Source organism: Photinus pyralis, unplaced genomic scaffold (assembly GCF_008802855.1).
Source record: "Photinus pyralis isolate 1611_PpyrPB1 unplaced genomic scaffold, Ppyr1.3 Ppyr1.4_LG6, whole genome shotgun sequence".
NCBI classification, from domain to species: domain Eukaryota; kingdom Metazoa; phylum Arthropoda; class Insecta; order Coleoptera; family Lampyridae; genus Photinus; species Photinus pyralis.
Genome location: NW_022170663.1, coordinates 38,946,823 through 38,973,979, shown reverse-complemented (window position 1 = coordinate 38,973,979; position 27,157 = coordinate 38,946,823). Strand labels below are relative to the sequence as shown.

Below are 27,157 nucleotides of genomic sequence, written 5' to 3'. Positions count from 1 at the left end.
GATAAATTGACGAAACGACATTTCGCGAAATACATAAGAAAAGCACAAACAAAGCACACACGACCAATTAAGTGGAGCTTTAATATTAAAGTATTCCCTTACCTGGACCCTTAGCTCCTCCGGATAACAACCGTCCCAATCGGAATATGACTGCTCTCTCGTACTCTTGCACTACCTGAAAAGCAAAAGCGGAATTAGTGATCCACTTCGTTTGTTAGATTGGCGAATTAATTTTCCAGCAGGACGCGTAATCGATACGGGCGTAAAAAGTTACACGGCCAATTTAAACGCCCGGAAAGCTAATGAACTGTTTCTGTTGCGATAATGGGAGCGACGGTAAACGTTTGCATTTCCAGTTTATCGTATTTCGTACAGTTGTATTGTGTTTCATTATTGGTGTAATTGTACATTTTGCGAAGTTGAGATTGCATCTTCCCCCAGGCTAGACACGTTGATAACAAACATATTTGGTATCGTAGTCTAGTTTACTATTTAAAGTTTTGCTCTTAAAGTATAAATACAAATCTGTGTTTGGGTAACCTCTGGAATAAATACACGAAAACTTCGTTGGTTAAAATAAAATAACCCTCCACGTGATTTATTTATACGTTGGTGCGTGGCGTTGAACGTGTGGTAAATTGGCTGTAGATAATAAATTGTTTACGGATTCTGGTTTTTCTTAAAACGGAATATTGTAATGCTCTTCTCTCGCTCGAAAGGAATCTTCCAAGCGATTCAAACAACCCCTTATCATAAGCCAGTTGAATCTTTCGACAATTACGGAGGACGGTGACAATTGTTTTTGAGTCAGGTCCATCGACCGCATGCACAAAAACCCAATATGCAGTATTATGTAACGTGAAGTCGGCATGTTTATATACCCTAACAGAATTGAAGCTACAAATACATAACAAAGCTCTTATACACGATTCTTAAACACAATTTGAAAAAGTTTCTATTGAGCAAAAGTTTTTACTCAATAAATGAATTTTTAAGCTATCGTTGGTCTTCGGCCGATTTTATAGAGTAAATTGTATACGTATCTAAGCGTTTATTTGTTGTTTTTTTTTAAACTTGTTTGTTTGTTTTTTGTTTTACTGTTTTATACATATAGATATTACATACACATTAGACTTGACATTTGCAAACAAATTTATTTTGTATATAAATAAATAAATAAGTAAATAATACACACAGTTCTTTATTTTCGCCGCTAGAGACCATCCCAGTGTTATAAGTTTCATTGAACTTACTTCATTCTCTTGTCGCTAGAGTTCAAGCTATATACCTCTTCTGCACTTCCACTCCCTTCTTTAATTTGGTCTTGCGTACAGTTGTACTTGTACCGCGCAGAGGTTTTGCCTTCAAAGTGGTTAGTTGCAATTTTTTCTCGATAGGTCAGGTCTATCTGGATAAGGATCTTTTGTAGTGGATATCACCATCCTTTTTTTTAGTCATTCTTTATGTTTTTGATGATGTGCTGTGACTACTCCATTGAACACCCTTAGCGGATTTATATTTGCAAATAATAAATGTGAGGTATATACAGGGTGGCCAACTAAGAATGCGAGGTACTGAGAATGTATCCATCGTAGAGGCTTGCGGTAAAAAAATTTATTACTAAAACGGCCACGAGCTGGAAAATATTTTTAAGTTTCTGAAATGACCGCTAGGGGCCGTAACTGCAATCTAGTATCTAAAAAAGTGATGTTTCTGTGAATTCCGCTATATTAACCTAACCAAAAAATGTCCGGTCTTTGAAGTCGATGATAATCTGAACTATTTTTGTTTGACAATTTTTCCTGTATCTCTAAAAATGAAGTGGTGGGGGGTATTCAAAAGAAAGAAGTAAAGAACACCCTGTTTCTTCGAAACGGCTGAGCCGATTTAAATAAACTCGGGTTAGTTCAAAAGAGCTATTCAGTTACAAATATTATACTATTTGAAGTTTTGTTAGTTTCACATATCACCGCTTGAGGGCTTTTTTCGACATTCCAACAGAAATAGTTAATTTTCTCAAAAAAATGCATTGGTTCAATTTTTTTTCATGAAAAAGTAGCTAAATGATGCCTAAACAAGCTCGCGAAAACAGCTTTCTTTTTTAACTCGATCCACCTTAGGGCCACAAATTATATAATAAAAATAATTCCGGAAAAATTAGCTTAAAAAAATAAAATTTTGAGGGTATAACATTTTCTTTGGCCTAAATTTTAGGTTAGGAACAAGATCTCGAGATGCGGTTTTCGCGAGCTTCTTTAGGCATCATTTAGCTACTTTTTCAAGAAAAAAAATCAAAGGAATGCATTTAATTTTTTTGAGAAAATTAACCATTTGTGTCATATGTCATATCAAAAAAAGCGCTCAAGCGGTGATATGTGAAACTATAACAAAACTTCAAATATTATAATATTTGTAGCCGAAGAATAACTCTTCAATTAACCCGAGTTTGTTAAAATCGGCTCAGTCGTTTCGAAGATACAGGGTGTTCTTTACGGAAACCTTTGAATACCAACAAACAAAAAAGGTTTAGATTATCGTCGTCTTCAAAGACCGGACATTTTTTTGTTAGGTTAATATAGCGGAATTCACAGAAAAATCACTTTTTTTAGGATCCAGATCACAGCCATTTCAGTAACTTAAAAATATTATCCAAGTTTTTCCCGTGGCCGTTTTAGTAATAACTTTTTTACCGCAAACCTCTACGATAGACAGGTCCCCAGATACAGTACCTCGCATTCTTATTTGGCCACCCTGTACAGTTATGACCCAGCATTATTCTGAGTACGTATATTTTTAAGACTTTTTATTCTCTCTCAGTGTTTCCTCTTAGTTCTCTCTTAAGATCCCAGGTAATTTTTCGACGACCCTTTTGTACCTATATCGTTCGATCATGGTTTTCGATACAATCGAATTGTTGTTGTTTTCCTAGGTAGTTCCGGAAGCACTCATCTTGTTAAGCAATTGATGGGCTATTGCTAAAAAAATTGTCACGTGCGTTTACGAACCCAGTAAATTTTGAGTTTCGTGTTAGTTTGGGAAAACCGAGTGTATTTTTTCCAAATTAGAAATATGGAAGGACCACAATGAAGTTGAAGTTAACGCAATTACTAGAACGTCTAATAGCAATGGAGTGATTACTAAGAAAATTGTTCAATTAAGAAAGTTAATTAATGACATAGCTTAGAAATTATATCCCCAGATTGAGTAATCGATACTCCCATGTGGTAAAATGTAATAAAACCGTTTACGACGCCGGTTTACGTAACCACGAATAAAAGTTTCAGTTGGATTCTGAATATTTTACTCAAAGTGCTTCTTTATCTTCCGTAAAAGTAGGTACATGACCTGCGTTAACCGAAAACTCCCCTTCAGATAGCGATTGCCATTGAACAGAATGCTTAACATATAATCGCATCTGTCTGTCAGAAAAGACGGATTAATGTAACAACCCGACGCTCTTATCTGAAATACAGAAATTGTTCCGACCCGAAAACCAAATAAACCTTTTTATCGGAGGTATTTAGAAAGCGCAGTTTTGAAAGTTGCGGTCAAAATTAGCATAGAGAGCGTCGTCGTATAAATAACAAGTGTGTTTAAAATATGAATTTTTGGGTCGCTCTTGTGACACAAATTGAATATCAAGTATTTTTGATGGCTTATTGAAATTTACAATTTGTCTTCTTATGCGGCTCTCCACGTCAGCTCTATTATGGAATTTCACTCTTGGGATAACTTTGTTCGTATTTTGATGGCGCCATTGCAACTTTTAGTGTCTACAATTGCTCATCAATTGTATTTACTTATTGTATTACTTTTTGTTCATCCTATGGATAATGACGTTCACATTAGGGTCACTTTGTTGATTCAGTTACAAAAGGATTTGAATATTAATTTTATAGATAAGTAGATACTTTGGCGTGTAGCCCTTATTAGTTTGGAAAGTTGAAGTTGAGCCCAGTAGATAATGAATGGAATAGCTCGAAATCCCGATGAAAGCATGAGGTATTAGTTAGGAACAGAAACAATAAAATTAAAGCCCTTGTAATTAAGGTTCATAAAGTTTTTATTAACAAAAGGTAATGCGCTTAACAGTAGGTTTTTGGATCAACAGGAGCAAAGTTTTAATATTCATTGTAATGGGTCCCGTAATTTGTATTTTATTAAATAATGTGCTTGTAGCAGCTTTTTAAGTAATAGGCCAAAGATACCTTCCATATTGGAGAAAACCTTAATGAGCGCAGAGTTCTTATCTTAATAAAATCCCAGCTATATAAGACCACCATTCGGTAGATTTGACATCGTCATCACCCAATCAACGAAAGAAGGTATTTCCGGTAGAAGAAGAAAACAGAAGGTAGAATTTAATACACGGAAAATATCAATTGCAGTCGGATACACTGCGTTCGTACGTTTGCAGCGTCTTCATCAATCTTTGCGGAATAATTGCCAATCTACGTGCACCGAGTCTACGTAGTGAAACAAAAGGGACTGTAAATCAAATTATTTATGTCCGGTTAGCGAAGTTAGTTACTATTGCATTCATTAACAGACAATATACCGCATTTCTGTGAGTTAGATCTACTTTGTAAACCCTTGTAAGAAAGGAATCACTTGCTTTTCAAACTTGGCGCCGTAGAAACCTCGTCTGTAGTCAGCCGCATTATAAATACTTTGTTGTAGTTGACCATACGAGATCGCCACTAAGATTCATCTGTTTTAAGAGAATTTAAAACAATAAGAACTATTTTGTTGATAAATAATAAATCTTTGAACGCCATCTTTGTTTTTGAAATATCTGAGTTTTTGTGTTTACGAAAATGATAGATAAACTGGTTCTCTTTAAAAATGTGAAAAAAATGTTTTTAGTTTAAAATTTAAAGAAAATGCAATTTTAAAATTTAAGATGGCAGTTACGCCCTCTCGTGGTCATTTTTAGAACTTGAAAAGATTTTCCAGCGATTCTTCATAACCGATTTACCCAATAATTTTTTTTTACCCCTAAGTCATATGACAAACGGTTCCCGAGATATGGCCGAGGAACTGTCTTATTGGGTCACCCGGTACTTATACCTTTATATCCGGAATATCCGATTGGAAATTTCGGCGAACGAAAAGCTTTTCAAGATATTCGCCTACAGGAAAACCTATTCAGGTAAATGCGCGGGAGGTGTCGGACGTTTTGCGTCACTTTCAAACCCTGGTACCAGTCGCTCGGACTGGGTGGTACGAATAGGTCTCTTACGTTGCGTTATACTATGACTGTTCTATTGTGCGCCAAAAAACTGCCATATGGCACACAAATAATGGAATAAATCAACTACGACAGCAAAATTCAAAAGAAATACACAAATTAAATATCTCAAATTGTACAATAAAGATCAGGTATCGATTTAAGTGCGGATAAACAAATTAATAAAAACGAGATACAAGAGATATAAGAATAAAGTCGATTGTCACACAAACAAATCCACATACTAACCAGAAGTAAATTAGATAATTAGAGGACCCTCGTTCCTGTATCGCTTTCGTACCACCCGACAGCGGGCACGAGGGAGTAAGCCAACACGATACAAAAAAGAATCAGAACTGTATGAGGTACTTCCTCCACACAACTCGACTTACACAGGGCAACATCACACTGAAAATATATTTCCACGTAAATACCTAAATACTTAATAAAGCAATGTAAAAGCATAACCACCTGTAAATTATAAACAAACAAACAAGACTCAGTTAACGGTATTCAAAAGAAAAGTTTGGAGCAAAATGTAAATAATAACAAATTGTGACATAATATTCAAAGAATGATGGACAAGAAAGAATAAAATTAGTACTACCTGCAATTACACTTTTTAAACAAGCACAAACAAAATAAACATTGAGAAACCCGGTACGCCAGCACCGTGCCCCGCAGCTCGGCATACCGTTACCCTTATGACTTTTTGGAAAGGTTTCTATCAAAAAACCCGGCAACTGCGTAGAATCGTCGAAGTTGAAGACACGATTGTTGTATACAGAGCGTTTTTTCCATAGTAGCATTCTTCCTGATGTAAGGTGTATTGCATAACCTTAGGGGTATGTCATCAGTCGTTACCGTATTAGTGGCTTTCGGAATTTGTCACGTAGAGCCGCCCTTGATTCTCCGCTCAAGACGAATTTCTGGAACTGCCTCGCCTAAGGACGAAGAGCGACAGGAAGCAATTCGCCAGATGAACATAAACCAGCGGTAGTACCGCAGCCGCTATAACAACTAGGGTCCCGTCCGCACTCAATAGACCATGGATTGCGCAGTCATGGTAAAAAATTGGGATCACCCAACCTTTAGCCTCTACATGGCCAACCCCGACATAAGCCTTTTCGAAGAAAACACGCAACCCTAGTATCCCCCCCCCCCCCCACTAGAGGACCTGTACCTGCATTGGCCGCCGGCCTAACACAAAGGACCGACACGGAATAAAAAACAAGCTTGTCGTCCCGAGAGGCACTTGAATTTGGCCAAGTCTTCCATACCCCAAGTAAGCAGCCGAGACTGGCCGCTTGTACTCGGACATCCTCGGCCATTTATACCTTTGCAAGCTCTTCGGTTCTGTGTATGGCGGTTGGATTTTGTCTGATTGTATGACTTTTGCCCATAGTATGATTATTGATTTGCTGTCTTCGTGAATTCTCAAAGTCGCACGATTCGAGATCTTCTTGTAGAGAATGTAGCGGAAGATAACGATCTTGTAATCTGGTTGGCAGTTGTTGCGTAATGTGAAATCGGTTAGAAATCGGGGCATCCATTTGGTTGGATTGCAGAAAACATATGGAGATTATCTGGATGACGTTTACGGGAAGATCATTCGGTGTAATGGGAAGCGCCATAAAATTTTGGTTATCGAAAATTGCCTTTTTTTGCATGGCCACCTCACTATTACGTAAATTACATATAACTTATTTAAGATTAGAATAATAACCAGGAAAACCAAGATATTTCTATCAGAGATAGGTATAGGAGATTATTATCAAAAGTTGAAGGTTTTTGGAAGAGTTAAGAGATGACCGAAAAATATACAGGGTGTTCCATTAAAAAAAAGTGAAATTTTTTAATATGAAGTTTTGTAACTTTGGATCTACACCCTGTAAGCTATTTTTTAATGTTTCATAGTAGATGTACTTATTTGACTTTTACTTAACCCAGGATAAAAGATATAAAACCTGGAATCAAAATTTAAGTAATAATTTTGACAATATACTTGTTGTAAATTGGACATATATCAGGGTTGTAAAAAACAAAAGAGAGTGGAAATACGCATTTTTTAGTAGTTATGTCAATTTAATTGTATCGTGAAAAGAAATATAAAACCCATAAGAAAACGGGTAGTTTTCATCAAGCTTTGTTAACATTTTATGGCGACCGTGACAGGACACCGGGTTTGAGTGTTTTGGCTACGATATTTGTGTTAAATTGACATTTTAGTGGTGCGTTCGATTTCCGCAAAAAATGGAGCAACAAAGGCGATACCGCGACGTATGTCGTGATAGCTTTATGCGGGCCACCGACAAGCTACGGGGGTTATTAACGAAAACTCCTATAGATAGTGTTGCGTTGAAGGTGGCGGTTGAAATGCTGCGGCTTAAGCATTCAACTTTACAAAAAGCCGACGATGAAATAACAACGCTGTTGATGGGTGAGGCGGCCGACAGAGACGTCCTGGGAGCCGAACAAGCTACTTGCGCAGAATTCATGGAACAGTTCCTTGAGTTACAGCAGCAGGTGAGCGACCTAACCTCCAAGCCATCGACAGCAGCCGTTCCTTCCAGTGGCATCGGTAACAATGGGGTAAATCTTTACAACATACAAGGTAGGAGATTTATTACCGAAAGATTTTAAAAAATTTGATGGGAACGTGCGTGAATGGCTCGCGTTTTGGGCACAATTTGTGAAAATTCATCATCATACAGAACTCGATGAAATCGATAAAATTAGTTACTTAATACAAGCCACAGTTGCTGGCAGCCGTGCACGGCAGGTCGTAGAAAGCTACCCTGTGATGGCCGGTAACTATTCAAAAATTATAGACTCGTTAAAATCGCGGTACGGTCGAGAGGACTTGTTAATCGAAGTTTATGTACGCGAATTGTTGAAGTTGATTATTCAGAACGCGACTTCGACGCGAGAAATTGACTTAGTATCTCTCTACGATAAATTGGAAACTCAGTTGAGAGCGCTGGAGACGCTAGGCGTAACCACCGAGAAGTGCGCAGCAATGTTATTCCCACTTATTGAGTCGTGCTTGCCAGAGGAACTTCTTAGAGTGTGGCAAAAGGGCCGCGAACGCGTCTATAGCAAATTTATCAGATGCAATTCAGCGTGAAGAGATAAAACCTGCTAGGCGTTTAGCCAATTTAATGGCCTTCCTAAAAAGAGAAGTAGAGGGCGAGGAGCGCATTGCACTCGCTGCTGAGGGTTTTGGTATCTCTTCGGGAGGGAAAGCTAGCGTACGTAAACAATCCGGGAATGACTCGTACTGTAGATTAAGTCCTACGTTTAAGAAAAAGGTAATATCGCAAAATGCTGAAACGATAGCGACAGCCGCGGGGTTAGTAGTCCAAGATGGTTTGAGCTGTGTTTTTTTGCGATAAAAATCACGAAAGTACAATGTGTGTTAAAGCTCAAAATTTTTCGCTAGAACAGCGCAAAGATATAGTAAAAAAGAAAGGGGCATGTTTTCGATGCCTGCGGGGTGGTCATAGCGTCAAGAGATGCCGCGCCACCGTAAAATGCATTATTTGTAAAAAGGAGCACGTACCCTTAATGTGTTCTACATTAACGGATCCGCAAGTAGGATCGAAACCAGAAGCAAATAATGCGCATGATAAATCGAAAGCGGCTAATCTACCTGAGAAAGCCAAATCTGAGGATCTCGCGAATTTCACGTCAAGCCACGTTTTTCTGCAAACTTTTAGAGTCAATATTCGACATAACGGTGGCGAACGTGACGTGCGAGTACTAATCGACAACGGATCTCAAAGATCCTATATACTAAAAAGCACCAGCGACGCGTTAGGTCTTGAAGTAAAAAGACGCGCGACGATAGCGCATGGGTTGTTTGGTGGAACAACAGTAGAACGTAATCATTCTTGTTACGACGTTACGTTGGTAAAGGGAGATTACTCCCGTACAGTAGAGGTATTGGATCAACCGACTATTTGTCATCCTATTCCGCCGGTATCTTATGGACCGTGGATTAAGGAGTTGAAACGTATTGGGATTTCTTTGTCTGATGTAAAAGATTCCTCGCCGATAGAAATACTTCTAGGCGCAGACGTGGCAGGTCATATTTACACAGGAAAGAGGGAAGTTTTAGAATGTGGAATGGTAGCGGTTGAAACTGTATTCGGATGGACGCTCATGAGAAAAATAGACAGCCAGCGATTTAAATCAAACATGGAAATATCTTGTCTAGTTTCTGACAAAACAGTGACTTCGCTGTGGGAACTCGACGTACTTGGGATACGAGATCCTGTCGAGAAAAAACGAAGGGAGGAGGAGTTTCGAGAAGTAAAGGAGTGCTTCGAGAAAACTCTACAAGTTGACGGAGAAGGGCGTTATGAAGTGCGACTTCCGTGGGCAGCGGATCACTCTCCTTTATCCAGCAATTACGAGATTGCAAAAAGGCGATTGAGTTTGACATTAAGCAACTTGGAAAACACCCAACTACACCAAGCCTACGACCAGGTTTTTTGTGAATGGCAATCGGAAGGAGTAATCGAGATAGTTGTTGGGGAGGTGGATCATCATCGAGGGCACTATCTGCCACACAGGCCTGTCGTGAAGGAAAATTCGACAACAAAAATTCGTCCGGTGTTCGACGCATCAGCGTGTTCGAAAATTTCACCGTCGTTAAATAATTGCATAAGCAAGGGTGTCAATTTGATAGAATTGATCCCATCGATAATTCTGCGATTTCGTGAACTTAAAATCGGAGTGATTTCTGATATCCGAAAGGCGTTCTTACAAATTGGAGTTCACGAACCGGACAGAGAATTTCTAAAATTTTTATGGGTTGATAAACAGGGCAATGAAAAGGTTTATCGACATAGAAGAGTAGTTTTCGGTGTGAGTAGCAGTCCGTTTTTGTTAGCAGCTACAATCGAACATCACCTAGAAAAATGTCTCGAAAAATGCGACACACCGAATCCCTCTTATTCAAAAGACACGATCACGCGTTTAAATCAGAGTTTCTATGTGGATAATTGCGTGACCAGCGTAAAGGACATGGCGACTCTCGATAGGTTCATAAAAGAGGCCACCGAAGTAATGGCGGAAGCGAAGTTTGATCTTCGAGGGTGGGAGCACACGAGTTTGGACGAACCTCCTACTCCCAGCGTTTCCGTGTTGGGTTTGAAATGGCATCGAGAAAAAGACGTATTGACAGTTAACGGCTTTTCGATCAAAGAATTGATCCAATCGGAAAAGTTCCGCGTGACGAAACGACTCATGTTATCTATCGCTCAGAAACTCTACGATCCTATAGGGTTTACCAGTCCCGTGACCCTAAGACCAAAAATCCTGTTACAACAATTATGGAAAAAACAACTGCAATGGGATGAGGAAGTCGACGAGGTGACGAGAAAAGCGTTTATGGAATGGGCGGAAGAATTACAATACTTGGAAAGAATTGAGATACCACGGTGGATTGGGTTTGAGTCGAATACATCGCAACCATGGAGTCTACATGTATTTACAGACGCGAGTAAAAAGGCCTATGCCGCAGTGATATTTCTGCGCATAGAGCAAGAAGGAGAGGTAAAAATACATCTCCTAGCGACAAAATCGAGAGTCACGCCTATCAAACCAACTACCATTCCTAGACTGGAATTCTTGGGAGCTACGATCGGTGTTCGTTGTGTGACACAGTTAAAAAAGAACCATTACCATTGACGGTAAGGGTGGAAGCTCTTTCGGTGGAGGAACTACAGACGGCCGAAAACCTCATTTTGAAAATAAGCCAGAAGGAATCGTTTGGAGATCGAAATGACGCTTTAAATGGCTTAGCCGTAATATGTGACGAATTCGGTTTGCTACGTGTTAGAACTCAAGTTTCGAATAGACCAGACGCTGAAAACTTTAGATTTCCCATTTTGCTGTCAGGAAAGCATGTTTTTGTTCAACGTCTGATAACGCTCCAACATGTAAAATCTTGTCATGCGGGAGCACAAAACCTGTTGAGTATCCTTAGGGAGAAATACTGGATTTTGGGAGGCAGGAGAAGAGTGCGCGCGGTAATATCGTCTTGCGTTGTGTGCAAACGGCAGGACGCGAAACCCTTTGTAGTGAAATCTCCGGCGTTGCCGATCGACCGAGTTCGTGACGCAGAAACTTTTGAGATTACTGGAGTTGATTTGGCTGGGCCGTTATTCTTGAGGGGCGGTGAAAAAGCGTGGGTTTGTTTGTTTACCTGCGCGGTGTACAGGGCTGTCCATCTAGAACTGGTTTCGTCGTTATCGACCGCGAGTTTTATACAAGCGTTCCGACGGTTCATCGCGCGACGTGGAAGGCCAAAGACTGTTTATAGTGACAACGGCACCAACTTCGTAGGCGCCGAAAGCAGCCTAACGTCGGTAGAATGGGAAAAGATTGATCGGTACGCGAATGCACAACGAATTACTTGGAAGTTTAACCCCCCGAGTGCACCATGGTGGGGTGGTTTTTGGGAGAGAATGGTTGGGTTATTAAAGCGTTTGTTGAGAAAGGTTTTGGGTAGTGCATGTCTCGATTATGAGAACATGAACACAGTGTTATGTGATTGCGAGGCTGTAATTAACGCGCGGCCTATAACCTATTCGTATAATAATCCCTCAGACCCTACTCCCTTGACTCCGGCGATGTTTTTAGGAGACAATCGCGCAAGTGGAGTAACTGATTGCGACAGTGTTGATCGAAAGTCGTTGGATCGGAAAATCCGTCATGCGCAAAAGGTGCGGGATGACTTACGGCAACGATTTAGATCAGAGTATCTAGGACAATTAAAAAATCGCCTTGAAAAAACGACTGACCCGGGCTATTAAAATTGGCGAAGTAGTGTTGGTCGGTAGCGACAAAACAAAACGCGTAAACTGGCCTTTAGGCCGAGTAGTGGAACTAATCCCCGGCAAAGACGGAATTGTGCGGGTAGTGAGAATCGATACTGCGAACGGGCAGTTGTTGAGGCCCGTCCAGCGGTTGTACCCACTGGAAGTGGATAGTGTAAGCATCAAACCGCAAGGGGAGGACAACGTCGATCAGCCTGAGGGAGAACTGCAAGTTGATACTTCTCATCAAAAAGACAGCGAAGAAGTGAGCGACGAAAGTGACAGTGCGGGAGTGACGAGCACTAAAAGTGCTCAAAGCAGAGTACCCGAGTTACGTACCAAGTGCGGTCGACAAGTGCGGAAGCCGGCGAAGTACAGACAATGAATGTACAATTTTCTTTAGATTGTAGTTTTGTTCAGTTTTAGTTAGCATGCGTAATTGTAGTTATAGTACTACGTATATTTGTCAGATTGAACTCAGTTTGTGTGCGACGCTCATTGATGTCATGACGTCACAGGTGGGAGAATGTTGTAAATTGCTGGACATATATCAGGGTTGTAAAAAACAAAAGAGAGAGGAAATACGCATTTTTTAGTAGTTATGTCAATTTAATTGTATCGTGAAAAGAAATATAAAACCCATAAGAAAACGGGTAGTTTTCATCAAGCTTTGTTAACAATACTGACGCTTGCAAATGCCCAATTTTTCTTACAAATCGAATTATCTTTAAAACTACTAGTTTTTCGAATATTAACCATATAATAAAAAAAGACGTACAGTTACACGTAGAATTCAAAAATGCATTCAAATACAGGGGGTTCTATTTAAAAAAATGTACCATTTTGGCGCCCTACTTTGTGGGCGTACCCTGTATAATTCCAAATATTTTTAAAATGTGGAGAATATTCAACCATATAATAATACAAAAGCACTCTATCGAAAAATCTTATCTTTAGGGCATTAAGTTACTCCGCGCAATCGTTGACTCACCCTGTATATATTATGTGGTAGATAGTATCTGTGACTTTTGTGAGAAATAAAACACTTGTTTGTGCCGAACTGCGACATCCAAGTGAGCGTAAATAAATACAACAATAATTAAAGTTACATTAATTAAGAACATTACTTCCATACCAGAAGTACATGTTTACTGTTCCCAACTTTGGTGTTTCGAACTTAATGGGATAATTTATTTGATTAATAATGCGGTCCGTTTCATCCCTAGAGCACTCAAGGAAGACGATCCATCAACGTATACGGCTAGTGCAATGTGTTTTTTATTGAAATCCACGTAGTTGCTCGAATTTAATTAAAGTACAGGGCAATGTAATACGTAAGGGACAGCGATTAGCTTTTAAACGTTGCCACCGAGAGAATGAGATTCTTACATTTGATTAATTACATTCGGGGTATAGAAGCTGTTACAATACCGCCTTGTCAGTGTTCATTGCGATCTAGACATGCTTTTTATGCGAGGAACCGGCCGAATTTAATATTCCAGTAGAAAACTCCCGAATTTGCATACTTTTAATCAAAAATAGGAATTAGTCATTCCCAGAGATGGGATTGTTTTTCGTCGGTTTACAGTGGAATGAATCCTCGGCTAGCAATTTGCTATTCTGACCGCGGTTCTCGAAAAAGTTATTGTCTTAGGGCACCTTGGAGAGATCTTTTCGCATTGTGATGAGTGACTATTACCATTTCGTGAAAGAGCGCCAACTTTTTGATCGAGTTAATGTTCTTTTTCTTTTGACCTCAAGTTGTTTAGAAAGCTCGACTTGAAACGCATTTTAATGCGCATTTATCAATCCAAATACAACTGATAGGACGAAAATGAAATAGGTGAACCGAAGCGTTTGGGAATCCTTTTCTCTTTAAATTCACTCCCTACACTTTAAAGTCAAGATTAAATCAATGGAACCAAATCCCCAATTCAAATTGTGTGAACAGGCAAACATCCCATTTGATAACTTTTAGGAAATCAATTTGCGGCTTCGGTGACTTTTAAAATAACGATTAAGTTCGTGCCAATGCCATTAATTTAATTTTCTCAATACCATTGGGGTCGCTCACTTTAAAAAGAAAATCCAAAATCGATTTTAATGAAATTTGGAACGCTTATCAAATCATAACATAAATTTCAGACCCTTTACTATAAGTACATTTATGGTATCGAATTTTCCTTACGGGTAAATCAAATTTTTCGTAATGCTCAAGTTTACATGTCGATAAATAGCGTATTATTCAACGTAATTTAATACATTTTGAGTATTAGATAGCACAATTCTTATTGTAGAAAAAATTGGAATTCTCTGGTTTCAGTTTGGCGTAATTAGCAGAAAACCAAACATATTCCAACGTTGCTATTATTCCACAAAACAAGTTTATTCTTTTGTTGCGAGATGAAGAAATATAGAACGTGAAAAGTTCGTAGGTTTATATTGTGTAACAATAACAAAGTTCTTTAAATTTGTAAATTAACCAACATTCTGCTCCCGATAAAAACACAAAATATCATGCTAAAAGCATGTGAAGTGCGACCATAGTATATTGAGAAGTGAGTTTTCGTTCACGATTACAATGTATTTTTTTTATTGAGGAAACACGTGGCACAAACTATACAGGGTGATTCAAATTCGAGAGCCACTATGGGGATTTCGGGAACTGTAAGAAATATGTAGGTAGTTTAAATTTGGCAAAGTTGCGTATTTTGATGTTTAACAAAATGCAGTTTTGAAACTTAAAAAATTCCGACTACTTTCGGAGATATCCGGAAAAAGCCGAAACTTGGCAAAATCGTTTTTATTGTTTACTGAAGTTATTTAAAAAGATATTTGGAAATAACTGATACATTATTGTGGCCACTTTTGTCCCTGTATAAGATGGTACTTTTAAATTTTAAGTTTGACGTTTCGTCTTCAGTCAACCATCATCAACTTTGTTTTTTCTTATGGAAGTAATTTTTACTTTTTGTGTCATTTGATGAAGAATCTTTTCCTGATTTCAAAAATGTAAACATCACTATCTTTTAATCATAAATAGCGCTATTAATTCGTATAAACGCAAGAAACTACGTACGTACACTATCTAAGACACAGTTTTCTAGGCAAAAAGAAAACATTTTAATAATTTAAAAAAATTGTGATGTTTATATTTTTGAACTCTCTTTTGAATTCTTTATCAAATGACCCAAACAATAAAAATTACTTAAATAAGAAAAAACAAAGTTGATGATGGTCAACCGGAGACGAAACATCGGATTTAAAATTTGAAACTAGCATCTTGTAGAGAGAAAAAAGTGGCCATAATAATGTGTTATTTATTTCGAAATATCTTTTTCTTCAGTAAAAAATAAAAACGATTTTGCAAAATTTCGGCTTTCTCCGGATATCTCCGAAAGTAGTCGGAATACCTATCTATCTCTTACAGTTCTCGAGATCCCCATGGTGGCCCTCGAATTTGAATCATCCTGTATAAAGAGATTTGGTTGGGTACAATTTGTGACCCCGGAAAACTGAGATAGATTTGACCGATTTTCACGAACACAGGGCACAGAGGAAAAATCAAACGACATTTTGGAGACGAGCAAAGAGTTATTATACTTGACATAGGCACCGAAAGCGGTTTTTTAGCGGTGCTCTAGCAAACGCTTCATTGGAAAGAAAACCCTGATAACTCAGTTATTGCACCTTATCATACAATGTTGAATTTTGAATTTCGAAATCCGAGAATCTCGTAGAGAAAAGGGGATATAATTGAATGATGGAAGAAGCGACAAGTACCATTACCAACGCAATTCAGTACGTGCAATCAGATAACCAGGTCTTCACTTTGGCAATTATCCCTCAATTTGTAATGAGAACCCCCTTATAAGGGTCCACATAGTACGGTAGATAAGATCTCTCGTTTGTCCCAAAAATTCAAGTAACAGTGGGTGCCAACTGGACTACCGAATTTAGAAATTTCAGCCTGACTGTGAGTAGATAATTAGATTTGTTGCAGCTAACCTCGCCTGATTAGGTTGGGTATGGTGTCAAATGAAACGCGGTTAATCGACATGGATCGTCAAGGAGCCAGGCAATTGAGTATAGGAGTTTTAATTTTGAGTATTCGCCGTGCTGTTTGCGAACCCAACGTTCCTTTCCCGAAATTGCAGAATTTCATAAAAGGGAAGAACGTGATTTAGAGGGGATCGTTTTTATTTTCAATATTGACGGTGAAAGATTTGGCTTTTGTTTACCGTAATAAATTAAATTTAACCGTACCATTTGGATTTAAAGGTAACCTTTTAATATCTTCATTCCGTTAATTATAAATGGGATTTTTAATTTGCTTCCCGTTAGATCGTCCTTGATCAGGAACAAGGTGCGAGAATCTCTTGGTAGCCCTCGAGGTACCGAAACAGACTCTGCCCGCACATAAAATACAAGTAGAATTCGACAATATGAAGATGCCGATTCCGTAAAGACTTCTTTTCTTCTATACTGTTCAAACGACAAAAGATTTCTTTAACACTCTTGCGATAATGAGGTGAATACTGGCTGTTTTGCTAGCATGTTTACAAAAAGGTCGATGAACAATGCAAAATCAATGGGTTATTCCTCAAGGTCTAGGGGCATTGGAAATCTTGAAAATCTAGCAAATCTCGGGCAGATATCTTGAATGTCGAGAATTATTTTGGCCACTCTACCAAACCAACCCATTACAGCCGTAGAAAACTCCAAGCCAAACCTACGATTTGAATCGGTAATGAGATGGCACTTGAATATATATTTTTGAATAACTATGTATATAAAAATGCGCAATACCAAATGTTACAGTGAATTTGTAATTTAAATTTAAAACGAGGGCAAGTGGAATTTTCGGATTTGTGGAGAAAACAAAACGCAAACTCATATTGGCATTTGCGTTTAAATTAATTAATATTTCGTGGAAACAGTGCTAAATATTGTTCCACAAGTGCTTTTCTATACACATCAACAATAGATTAAGGTGTAGAAATAGAGTTTCAACACCATCGGCAGCCATTGCCTACAAAGCTTTGGTTGGTAGTTAATAATACGCCCTATATTTGTGAGTCGTTTAAATCGAATATTGCTGTGAAAAAGATGTAAGATGGGAGGGAGGATTTCGTCGTCACAACCCTGCCTTTGTTGTTGTTGTACCTTTCCGTAATAATTGTGTAAACTGGAGCCGTTTACGTGAATTTTTACTGTTTACTGCATTTAGCATTAAGATTCAAATTGTGTATTAATTTAAGTTTTTGCAGATACGAAAGTTATACATGGAATTGCTTATTTTATCTAATTGTACCCTATAACGTTTACATCATAAATAAAGTACACCTGCATTTGACGCTATTTATTGATTTAAATGTATAATTCAGGTAACGTATCGATTTTTCCTTTAAGGGAATTAGGCGCTTTATCTGAGCACAATTTCTTTTGTCATAAATCTACCCAAATTAAGTTTTGAATATATCAACACCACATTATTTCATTACCACATAATACGTACATGTATTATAGGCAAAGCAAAAAAGGTAAGTTTAATACAACGAGTTATAACCTAAGGAGCAAATACAAGTCAACGAGTTGGTAAGAAAATCATTGTTTGCGTAACCAACGTGGATGGAATATTTTCACCTCTATATACATCGTGAAATATCATAGTACTTTCAGTGCCGTAGTTGAAGTTTCACTCCATTATTCTATGCCCAGTCATACTGTAGTTTTTCTTTGTAAAACTTACACCAAACAAATAAGAAAACAGAACAGGATGTGAAGGACTGGATGGATGAATAGGAGATTGTACCCGAAAGAAAAGTTTGTGTATTTAATAACGGATCTTTTTCAACTTACAATTCCAATTCGTTTTTTAGGTGCTGTACTTTTCTCTTCCTTACTTGCCGATATTATTTCGAAACTGAAAATACTAAGGGCACACATTCAGCAACTTTAAGCAATAAAATACTAAAATACAAATAGAAAGGTAAATCATAAACCGGAAATGTGTTCGAAATAAAACCTACAAAGTCACAGTTTCCATAATTACAAATTCACACTAATGTAAAAGTTAAAACACGCGAGAGACCTCAGCCAACGTATATCAAAAAGGACGTAATTAAATTTTCCACAGAGGTAGGTAACTCTCATAAAGCTGATAAAGCGGATAAAAATCGTGCGGAAGAAAGTGGAAAAAAAGCGTCGTTTCGTTAACCAGTCAGGTGCGAGATCATAATAAAATCTCTCGTTCTCGTTGACTTTAACACAATAAATTTGAGAAGCAAGATTTATTGCGATTTGAGGACAACGTAACCCGTTTCACCTCCAACAATATCCCCATTGTGTACTGTTCAGAACGTTTGTTAAGGTTTAAGTTACGTTATATTTGTTGTAAACGCGCGGGAGATATTTTATAATGATACGCTTCCTGTCACTCTACAATGATCTATTCTGTAAGGGGGCGATCTCTCGGTGGATTGATTAACTGAAGCTACCCCTGTAACCGGAGCATTTAAATAGCGTTTAATTTTGTTTGTAGATTTAAATTTCGCAAGGGGTACGCTGTGTTATAAGTTTGATAGCAGAAAGTATACGGGGAGGTCAAATTATAGGCTTGATAATTTCAAAAATTTGAGTCAATGTATTGTGGGGAAGTTCGTAATTTACGGTTAAAATTAGTGGTAATTTTTTCCTGCATAATTGATTCTATAGCAGTGACGGGGTTCGGAAATTGTTGGCTCCAATTTGTCGGTCTTTCAACGTAGATAATTTTACCTATTGGTTTTACGTGCTTCAAACTGCAGGGTTCACTTAATTACTAGGCGCCATTTTGAAGAGACGTTTATTAATTCAAAAAGATAGGTAGGGATTAATCTAGAGAGATTTTTTGAAGACATTACGGGTGGAACCGCGCGAGAGCTCTTTACTAATTCGGGAATAGTCAAGCGGTAAAGAAATCCGGGGAAAGCTTTTGAAGAGATTCGGCCTTTGAAAACCCCATAGTGAATTAATTGAACGTGCCTGTTTTATCCAAGGCAAAAACGTGATTGTTGTGCAAAAATTTGAATGATATGGTATATGATTGAAGACAATTGTAATTTATATTACATTTTTACCACTCGCACGTTAGTAAGGGAGGTATTGCATTGGGGTAAAAAACGAATCCCCACTTTTTGACGGAAATACACGTTTTGAAGCACCAGGAATCCGAATCAAACAAAATCTCAATCATGTCGATCTGTCGGTCTGTAGGTAAATATATTATACTGGGCGTTCCAATGAAAATTCAGATTTTCTAATTCAACCTCCCTCCTATTGTATGGGTGGCACTCCCTAGGTACAAACGTTTTCAGGTCGCAACAACAGCCGTCTGTGTGACTTAACGACAGTCGTGGTATGACTGCCGGGACCGCCAACTTTATATGCCCTCAGAAGCATGGTAGTCAGGAGATGTTCTGTACCACTAAAAACGGGCAAGTTGTGGGATTCGAACTCACAACCTGTGAGGTTAGAGTCCGAGTCTTAAATATAAATATAGACGGTTTTAGTCGAAACACACTGTACAATGAGCCATTATAAGTTTTAGGGTTTATTCTTAGTTTTAGTTTTAGTTTTAACGTTGTCGAAATGTAGGTAATTCGAGGTTCCGAAAATGATAGCCGTTAAGGGCACAAAGTTTCAAGGGCCCCAACGCCTATGTGCCTAAGGGCCTTTACTTTAGAGGTGTAAAAGTTCTCAGATTTCAAAACCCTTAACCCTTTCAGGTTTTAATGAGCAAGGTTTGAGGGTTTCAAGGTATCAGTTACCTATGTTTAAGTCCCAAATGTTTAAAGTTGTGGAAATAAATGTTTTGAAGTTATCACTTGAAGACATCTTGGCACGTACAAATCAATGTGTACAGAGTGTTTGAAAACGAATTTAACTTGTTGGAAAATTAGATATAATCCGCTTAGGTTTAATCACACGCCTTAAAATGACACTTAGAACTAGAGTCTCAGCCTCTAAGGCTATAATGCTGTAAGATTTAAGGTTTTAAAGCTAGTTTTAAAGGCTCTTACGTTGCACCTTGAAAGGTTCCACCCTGTATATACAGCTTACGACGATACATACATTTTTGAGAGTTGGCAACCATGCAATTTCTAGGTGGGAAAAAAAGCTGCCTGCGCTACCTAGAAAGCACGAACCGGGTGTTACGTTTGGCATCTTGTCTAGAATGGCGGTAGTGAACGCGTCGCTCCATAAATGTGTGTTGTTATTTTGTGTTATTTAACGCAGGTAGTAATTTTTGCATTTCTTTATATCGTATTTGTGTTTTGTTTGCCGCATTTTATATTTTGTGTGTGTTTCAATATTTGTTTTTGAAATTTACTTGGTTTAACCGCATTGCAATCATATGTGTGATACGGTTATGCTATTGTTTATAATTGTTTACGTTTTTGGTGTAATGTTTGCTCAATTTATGTTTATTGATGTTGATTACTTGGTCTTGTCCTTGAAGTTACATTCATGTAAGTTTTCATTTTATTTTAATATGTGGAAATTGCTGATTCGTTTGATGTATGTACTGACTTGTTGTTGTTGCAGTCTCGGGAAGGTGGAAAAAGAAACTGTAGTCTATATTTATGTGTTAGGGCACCTAATTCCGTGCACCGTCTTCGACATCCAACTGTAGGTTCGAAACCCCGAAACCAGGGGCGGACTACCCATCTTGCAGGAGCGAGATTACGCTAATCAAAGATCTTCAGTTTAGAATCTATGTGCGTTAAATGAGTGGCGATTCAATAATTTCCACATATTTTGTTTTTAGTCAAATTTGCCTACAAGGCCATGTAGTTTTCCATCTTGCTTTCAACAAAAGGACTTTATTGCACCAAAGATGAGTCACATCCTGTACTTTTAAAACCCTTTCTCAGAATCTTGGTACCTGCTCCTACCTGACCCATTGTCCCCAAAAACTTGCTTTAACCTTGAGTGTAACCAACATTGTGTATAATGCATTTACTATCTTTGTTAACTACTGCTTAAAACTTTTACAAAATATTTTGTTAATTAACTTTTGGACTGTTTTAATCAAACTGCAAGGTTTTTCTTACGTCGTACTCTTTTTATCCTTGGCAGTGACTTTTGCGAGAGTACGACACCTTTTGGCTTTGTTTGTTTTGTTTATATTAATGTACATCAACTAAATTTCCGGGTTTTCACAATCATAATAATTACGATCATTATTAAACAAACTTTTCACAATTTCAGTGTTTTATTTAACGTTCCTTCCCTATTGTGCTTCAGGTCAAAGCGTTATCTATAACTAACGTAAGGGGGCCCTGCCTTAGATGTTTTATCACGTGCCACTTTTCAAATTTAAGCGGGTTCTTGTTTAGTTTTAGAGGGAATAGTCATTCGGGTGGCCATTTTTAAACGTTGCCGGGTTGATTTTATTTTCGTGTTCTTGTAGTCTGAAGTTAGCGTAGGACCTGGGGGGTTAAGTACACTACAACCTTTCGAATCCTAAAATAGTGGGAATTAGGTTGATGGTAGAGAGTCATAGGGCAATGCGCGTTCAGCCACGATAGAGTTCGCGTCGAGCCGTTAAAAAATTCAAGTTAAGTGCGTCTTTTATCGTAAACGACCAGATTATTAGGAATATTAAAAGAGAAAAAAGGGTCAGTAATTTTAAGATCTCATCCATTACCTGCATGCGGATAAGCTTTTCTTTCTTTCAGGAATTTTGCTTTAATTTTCCAGTTCACGTGTTTTAGATTTTAAATCAACTAATTCTATGTTTATACGAACCCATTGTGCTACCCGGATAGTAATTTATTAGTAATTTAAATTGTCTCAAGAAATTAACGTGAAGCGCAGGCACTTTGACCACCTGTAATTTATCACAAGGGTTTTTATTTATTGGTGTAGCACTCTAATAATCGAGAGGGTGTAATCAGCGAAGTTAAGTACGTATACAGGGTGTTTGTTAAACATGCGGCAAAAATTAAAGAGGTAATTCCTTGGTCTATCATAAGCATATTGATGAATTTGAAAAAATGCTTGCGAAGGTTTAGGGCAAAACATTATTCAACAATAATAATTATCAATTTATGCCTAAAAATTACACGAATCATTTCCTAATCTACAAGAATTGTTCAAAACTGCTATCTTCAGCTCAGATGCAACCATCCAATCTTCTCCTCATTGACTCCTGGACTCTGTCAAAAACATGTTACGTATTTATTTCAAATGATCGATCGATTTTAGACGATCCTTAACGATTATGTTCGCTCTTATGCATTTTCGGTAACGTAGATTATTACTACGAAAATATTCGAAAAAGCTGGCCGTTAAATTTTTCTTCGCTAGAATAGTTGATCTTTAAAATAGACGCATTATTGATATTGGTGTCTCTCCGAAGTTGTTGGAGGATTTGAGTTAACTATTCTACATAATTACAATTTGTATATCCAAATTGTGGGAGTTAAGCGTGGAAACTTAGAAGGTCAATAAAGAACCACGGACGTTTATTATAACCCTTTGAAATAAAGGTATGTGTTTTTTTAATTAGCTTTCAAATTTTGAGTTTAAATTTTTTAGGGTTTTTTTAATTGTATAAATACTTTGAAATTTAATTCATCTTGGATGAATGGTTTATGGGCCATTTAATTTCGTCTATAATCGAGAATTCAACAAGAAGAGCAAAATCGTTGCGATCAATTAATCACGTACATCTGTTTACGGGAATGCAGTCCGCTTATCAATATGTAACACGGCCGCTCGCACAATAGCTGTTGAAGATAAGAATTTGGGGAAATTTGCTAATCCACATCAAGGCGTTCAAGGCTCCATCTTGTACAGTGTAAAAACACGTATGTAATCTGTTCTTTTCATACGATTTTCCAACACATTTTGATCAGCGTGTTTACTAAGAACGTTAATTAATATTTTGTTTGCGCTGATAAAATAAAAAATTGCTCTGATCTCATTTTTGGGAGTCAATCCTGGAATTTGAATTAAATGGTGACAATTATCAAAACCAGATTGTGTAAAATTAAGGTGTAAATAAAGTGTTGTCCATATTTTATTTTGTATCAATGTTAAGTGGTCTTTTCGCCCTCTTTTGAGAGGTTTATTTTACTGCCCTGGAACTAGCCAGGTCAATTTTTCTTGCTGTACTGAATTATAGAAAAAAAAACTTACGTAAGAAACACAAGGGTTGTTTCTTATTAATAGTACTAGCGGTATACCAAAAGATACTGCATTTTCTTATACCAAGGTGCCACTTGGTACAGCTGTTCCTTAGAGCCATTTAGACGATTTGGCCCGAAGAACACGTGACATTTTCCGTGTGGGTAGATTTTAGAGGGGTGGGGGTGATTTATTGTAACATTTTTTTAAAAACTAAATATGGCCTAGAGACGAGATCTGGGTGTCGATTTCGTATGATTTTAACCCGAGGAATCCAATGGTAGCGCCAGAAATATAATCCGGATACAGGAAGTCCGTGAAAAGCCGCCATTTTTAGAAAATGACGAACTTTTGATCGAATTATATTTCTAAGGCACACCGGGTCGTGTAAGGTGTCTAGAGTTATGTTTTTGGGGTCAGGGAATTCATTTATGATAACAAAAATAACCTACTGGCATCGGAACTGCATGAGAGGCTTCCCTACTGCACTTTTTGAAGACGTCGCACGCGGTGAAACCCAAGATATTCCAAAGTTTTAATACCTATATAAATTTGTAATATTTTATTTAATAAAAATAGACATTAATAAACATAAAATATATTAAAACATGGGGTAAAAAGTTTATAAGCCTATGAAGGATCACCAAGTACATCGCTGACCTCCTCTGAGATTGCGTGATCACCACTGAAAAAGAATTTTAAAACCGAACGTAGGAAATTAAGGTGCGAAAAACGTTTTTTGCCGATCGTTGCTCCCCATGTTAACTTAGAGGGTTTGTAATGACACCAATCAAAAGAATATTTTTTTCTCATCTAATGATATACGAATTAGCTTATTTTCAGGTGTATTTTATCAAAAATTCGGCAATAAATCCAATTAGCAAAATCATGTTAAGCCATGGAAATTTCCTAACGAATTGAAATAGGTTTTCACATGCACGGAAAACAAATATCGCGTACTAGAGTAAATATTTCAAAAATAAGTGAACCGCATTTTACAAAAAAATTAATGCCAGGCCAGGCGTCATAAACTGATATTGATTTCGACGTTTGAATCTGCTTTTTGTCTTAGTCATGGCTTAACATGATTTTGGTAAGTGGATTTCTCAAGTTTTTGATAATATAGTAAGAAATACACCTGAAAATGAACTAATTCGTAAAAACCCCTTTTCCAACTATGTTAATTCTCTATGTTCGTTTTGGGAATATTCACTCGGTATAAATATTAAAGGTTCGGTAGTAAATTAGGTATATCCGAAAAAGTATACAATATTCTTACCCTTTGTTTGAGCAATCTACCATACATTTTTGGCATGCAGGGGAACATGGCAATCCGTGTCGCCGGCACCTGCACCGAAGGGTCTCGCAGCCTGTCGCGCAGCCACACCTGTTCAGAGCACGGACTGCCTTCCATACTTGTGGCAGCTTGGACTACAATACAGAACCTTCCTGCCTTGGCTTCAAGAGTCCATCCCCATCCTTCTGGACTTATAGAGCTTCTCATCACCTGGTTTGCACATCCCCAGATATGGCCAGCGACATACGCCGCTCTCCTTACGTACTCCTCCAACTCGTGCTGCGGCGACACGGATTACCATGTTCCCCTGCATGCCAAAAATGTATGGGAGATTGCTCAAATAAAGGGTAAGAATATTGTATACTTTCGGATATACATAATTTACTACCGAACCTTTAATATTTATATGTAAAATTTATTTATTTATTATCCCTCTCTTGTTCTGAGCCCTCAACAGGCATGCGCCCAATTACAGAGTGACCCGCATCATGCTATTTAGAGGTTAGAGGAGGTCAGCGATGTACTTGGTGATTCTTCATAGGCTTATACATTTTTTACCCCATGTTTTAATATATCTTATGTCTTGTTAATGTGTATTTTTATTAAACAAAATAATATAAGTTTATATATCAAAACTTTGGAATATCTTAGGTTTCACCGCGCGCGATGTCTTCAAAAAGTGCAGTAGGGAAGCCTCTCATGCAGTTCCGATGCCAGTAGGTTATATTTGTTATCAAAAATGAATTCCCTGACCCCAAAAACATAAGTCTAGACACCTTACACGACCCGGTGTGCCTTAAAAATATAATTCGATCAAAAGTCTGTCATTTTCTAAAAATGGCGGCTTTTCACGGACTTCCGGTATCCGGATTACATTTCTGGCGCTACCATTGGATTCCTCGGGTTAAAATCATAAGAAATCGACACCCAGATCTCGTCTCTAGGCCATATTTAGTTTTCAAAGAATGTTACAATAAATCACCCCCACCCCCTCTAAAATCTACCCACACGGAAAATGTCAAGTGTTCTTCGGGTCAAATCGTTTAAATGGCTCTAAGGAACAACTGTACCAAGTGGCACCTTGGTATAAAAAAATGCAGTATCTTTCAAGAATTTCCGTTATACCGCTAGTACTATAAGTTACACCCAATCCAATCTCTTAAATTGTCCACATCTTCCACTGGCCTGCGGGGCTCTAAAATCATTAGTCTACAAATGATTTTGGATAGAAGAAATCCAAATTTGACAAAAAACAGACAAATAATCAATAAGGATAGAAGATCCTTAGAATATTCCAAGGAATAACCTCTTTAATTTTTGCCGAATGTTTAACAAACACCATGTATCACTCTCGAAAAAAGTTGCAAATTAAAATTTTTAGTGACCTTCACTTAGAGCAGATATTTCCCCGTTTAGAAACCATTACCGTAAATACAAACAATAGTGGACATTTTAAGCCATAAAGATAACAACGGCTTGATCCTAAATAAAATTAATTGGCAAGATAAATGCAACAAATAAACGCGTCAGAATAACTCATCATAATATTCTAAAGGTGAATGGACTAAAAAATGCATGACGTAATTCATTACCCGTCTGCAGTTGTCGATTTGTGCACAGATCGTGTTCAAACTTCATAATCAAAGAAGCCATTCATTTACGGAACCGAGGACCTTTCTCCAACCAATTGAACCAGCTATGTAGACAATCAGTACTCCGGAAAATTTACGGTAGTTTACTGTATAAGGTAACCATAGTTTACATTTTTACATTCAAAATAATCCGATACTTTTAAGGGGTTGAAAAGTTTGTTTCTTGTCATTTAAATAATAATGGAAAACTCTTAAAGAATCGGTCATTTCATTGCAACCGAACTGTATATAATTTGTACCTATTCAAGTAATGAAAATCTTCCAGCTGGGTTCAAATTCTGTTTTTAATATTGCGAATTGCTAGTACCTAAGGGGAATAGTTTGCCTTTTTATATTTTTTGTCCAGGTGGGTAAAGGTTGATTGACTAGACTTTTCTTTAGGTTTGGATAGTATATTGAATTATAATGAGATAATACAAACAATAAGCCGACCAGGTATACAACCTTGATAAAGAATAAGTATCTTTACATCTAAAATCGCCGTTATGTACAGCAAAGGATAAGCATCCTTGTACCCGAGACGGTACAACAATACTGTGGCGCCGCGGACCACAATTCGGAGAAAGAAAAAAGTTCCTTTTTTGTTCAAAAATACGCCATTGTACTACGCAATGAAATTGCTATTATACCGCGATTGGTAGATACGTTTTAAATTGAAATGTTCAAGTACCTATTTGCATCATCAATAACTTAATCAACATGGTAAATCCGATTCAGTGCTTCCACTTCGGATGAGTACCTACATCGGCCCGTAATTAATTAAGCATTTGATTCGTGTTACATACGTATCTCAATATCGACCCTTGCTTTGGGGAAGCGATAAAATTTAATGTCGCTCTCAAAAGATTATTCAATACATAAAAGGAGGATATTTTCATTCATCGTAAACGGTTAGAAGTTTTAAAGACGGTCACAAAGAACAGCGAGATTTAAAATCCACGCAGTGGAAAAGATTACTTCTTTATTTATGTTA

General features: G+C 37.6%; 1 protein-coding gene across 5 annotated transcripts in view; it reads right to left on the bottom strand.

Moving 5' to 3' along the window:
- LOC116173492 (band 7 protein AGAP004871) overlaps positions 1–27,157 on the bottom strand; it is a 113,641-nt gene that overhangs the window by 25,995 nt on the left and 60,489 nt on the right. For all 5 annotated transcript variants that reach the window (XM_031490994.1, XM_031490991.1, XM_031490993.1 and 2 more), the window contains exon 3: positions 103–175. In XM_031490994.1, the coding sequence (XP_031346854.1) occupies positions 103–175 (73 nt within the window). The remainder of the gene's footprint in view (positions 1–102; positions 176–27,157) is intronic.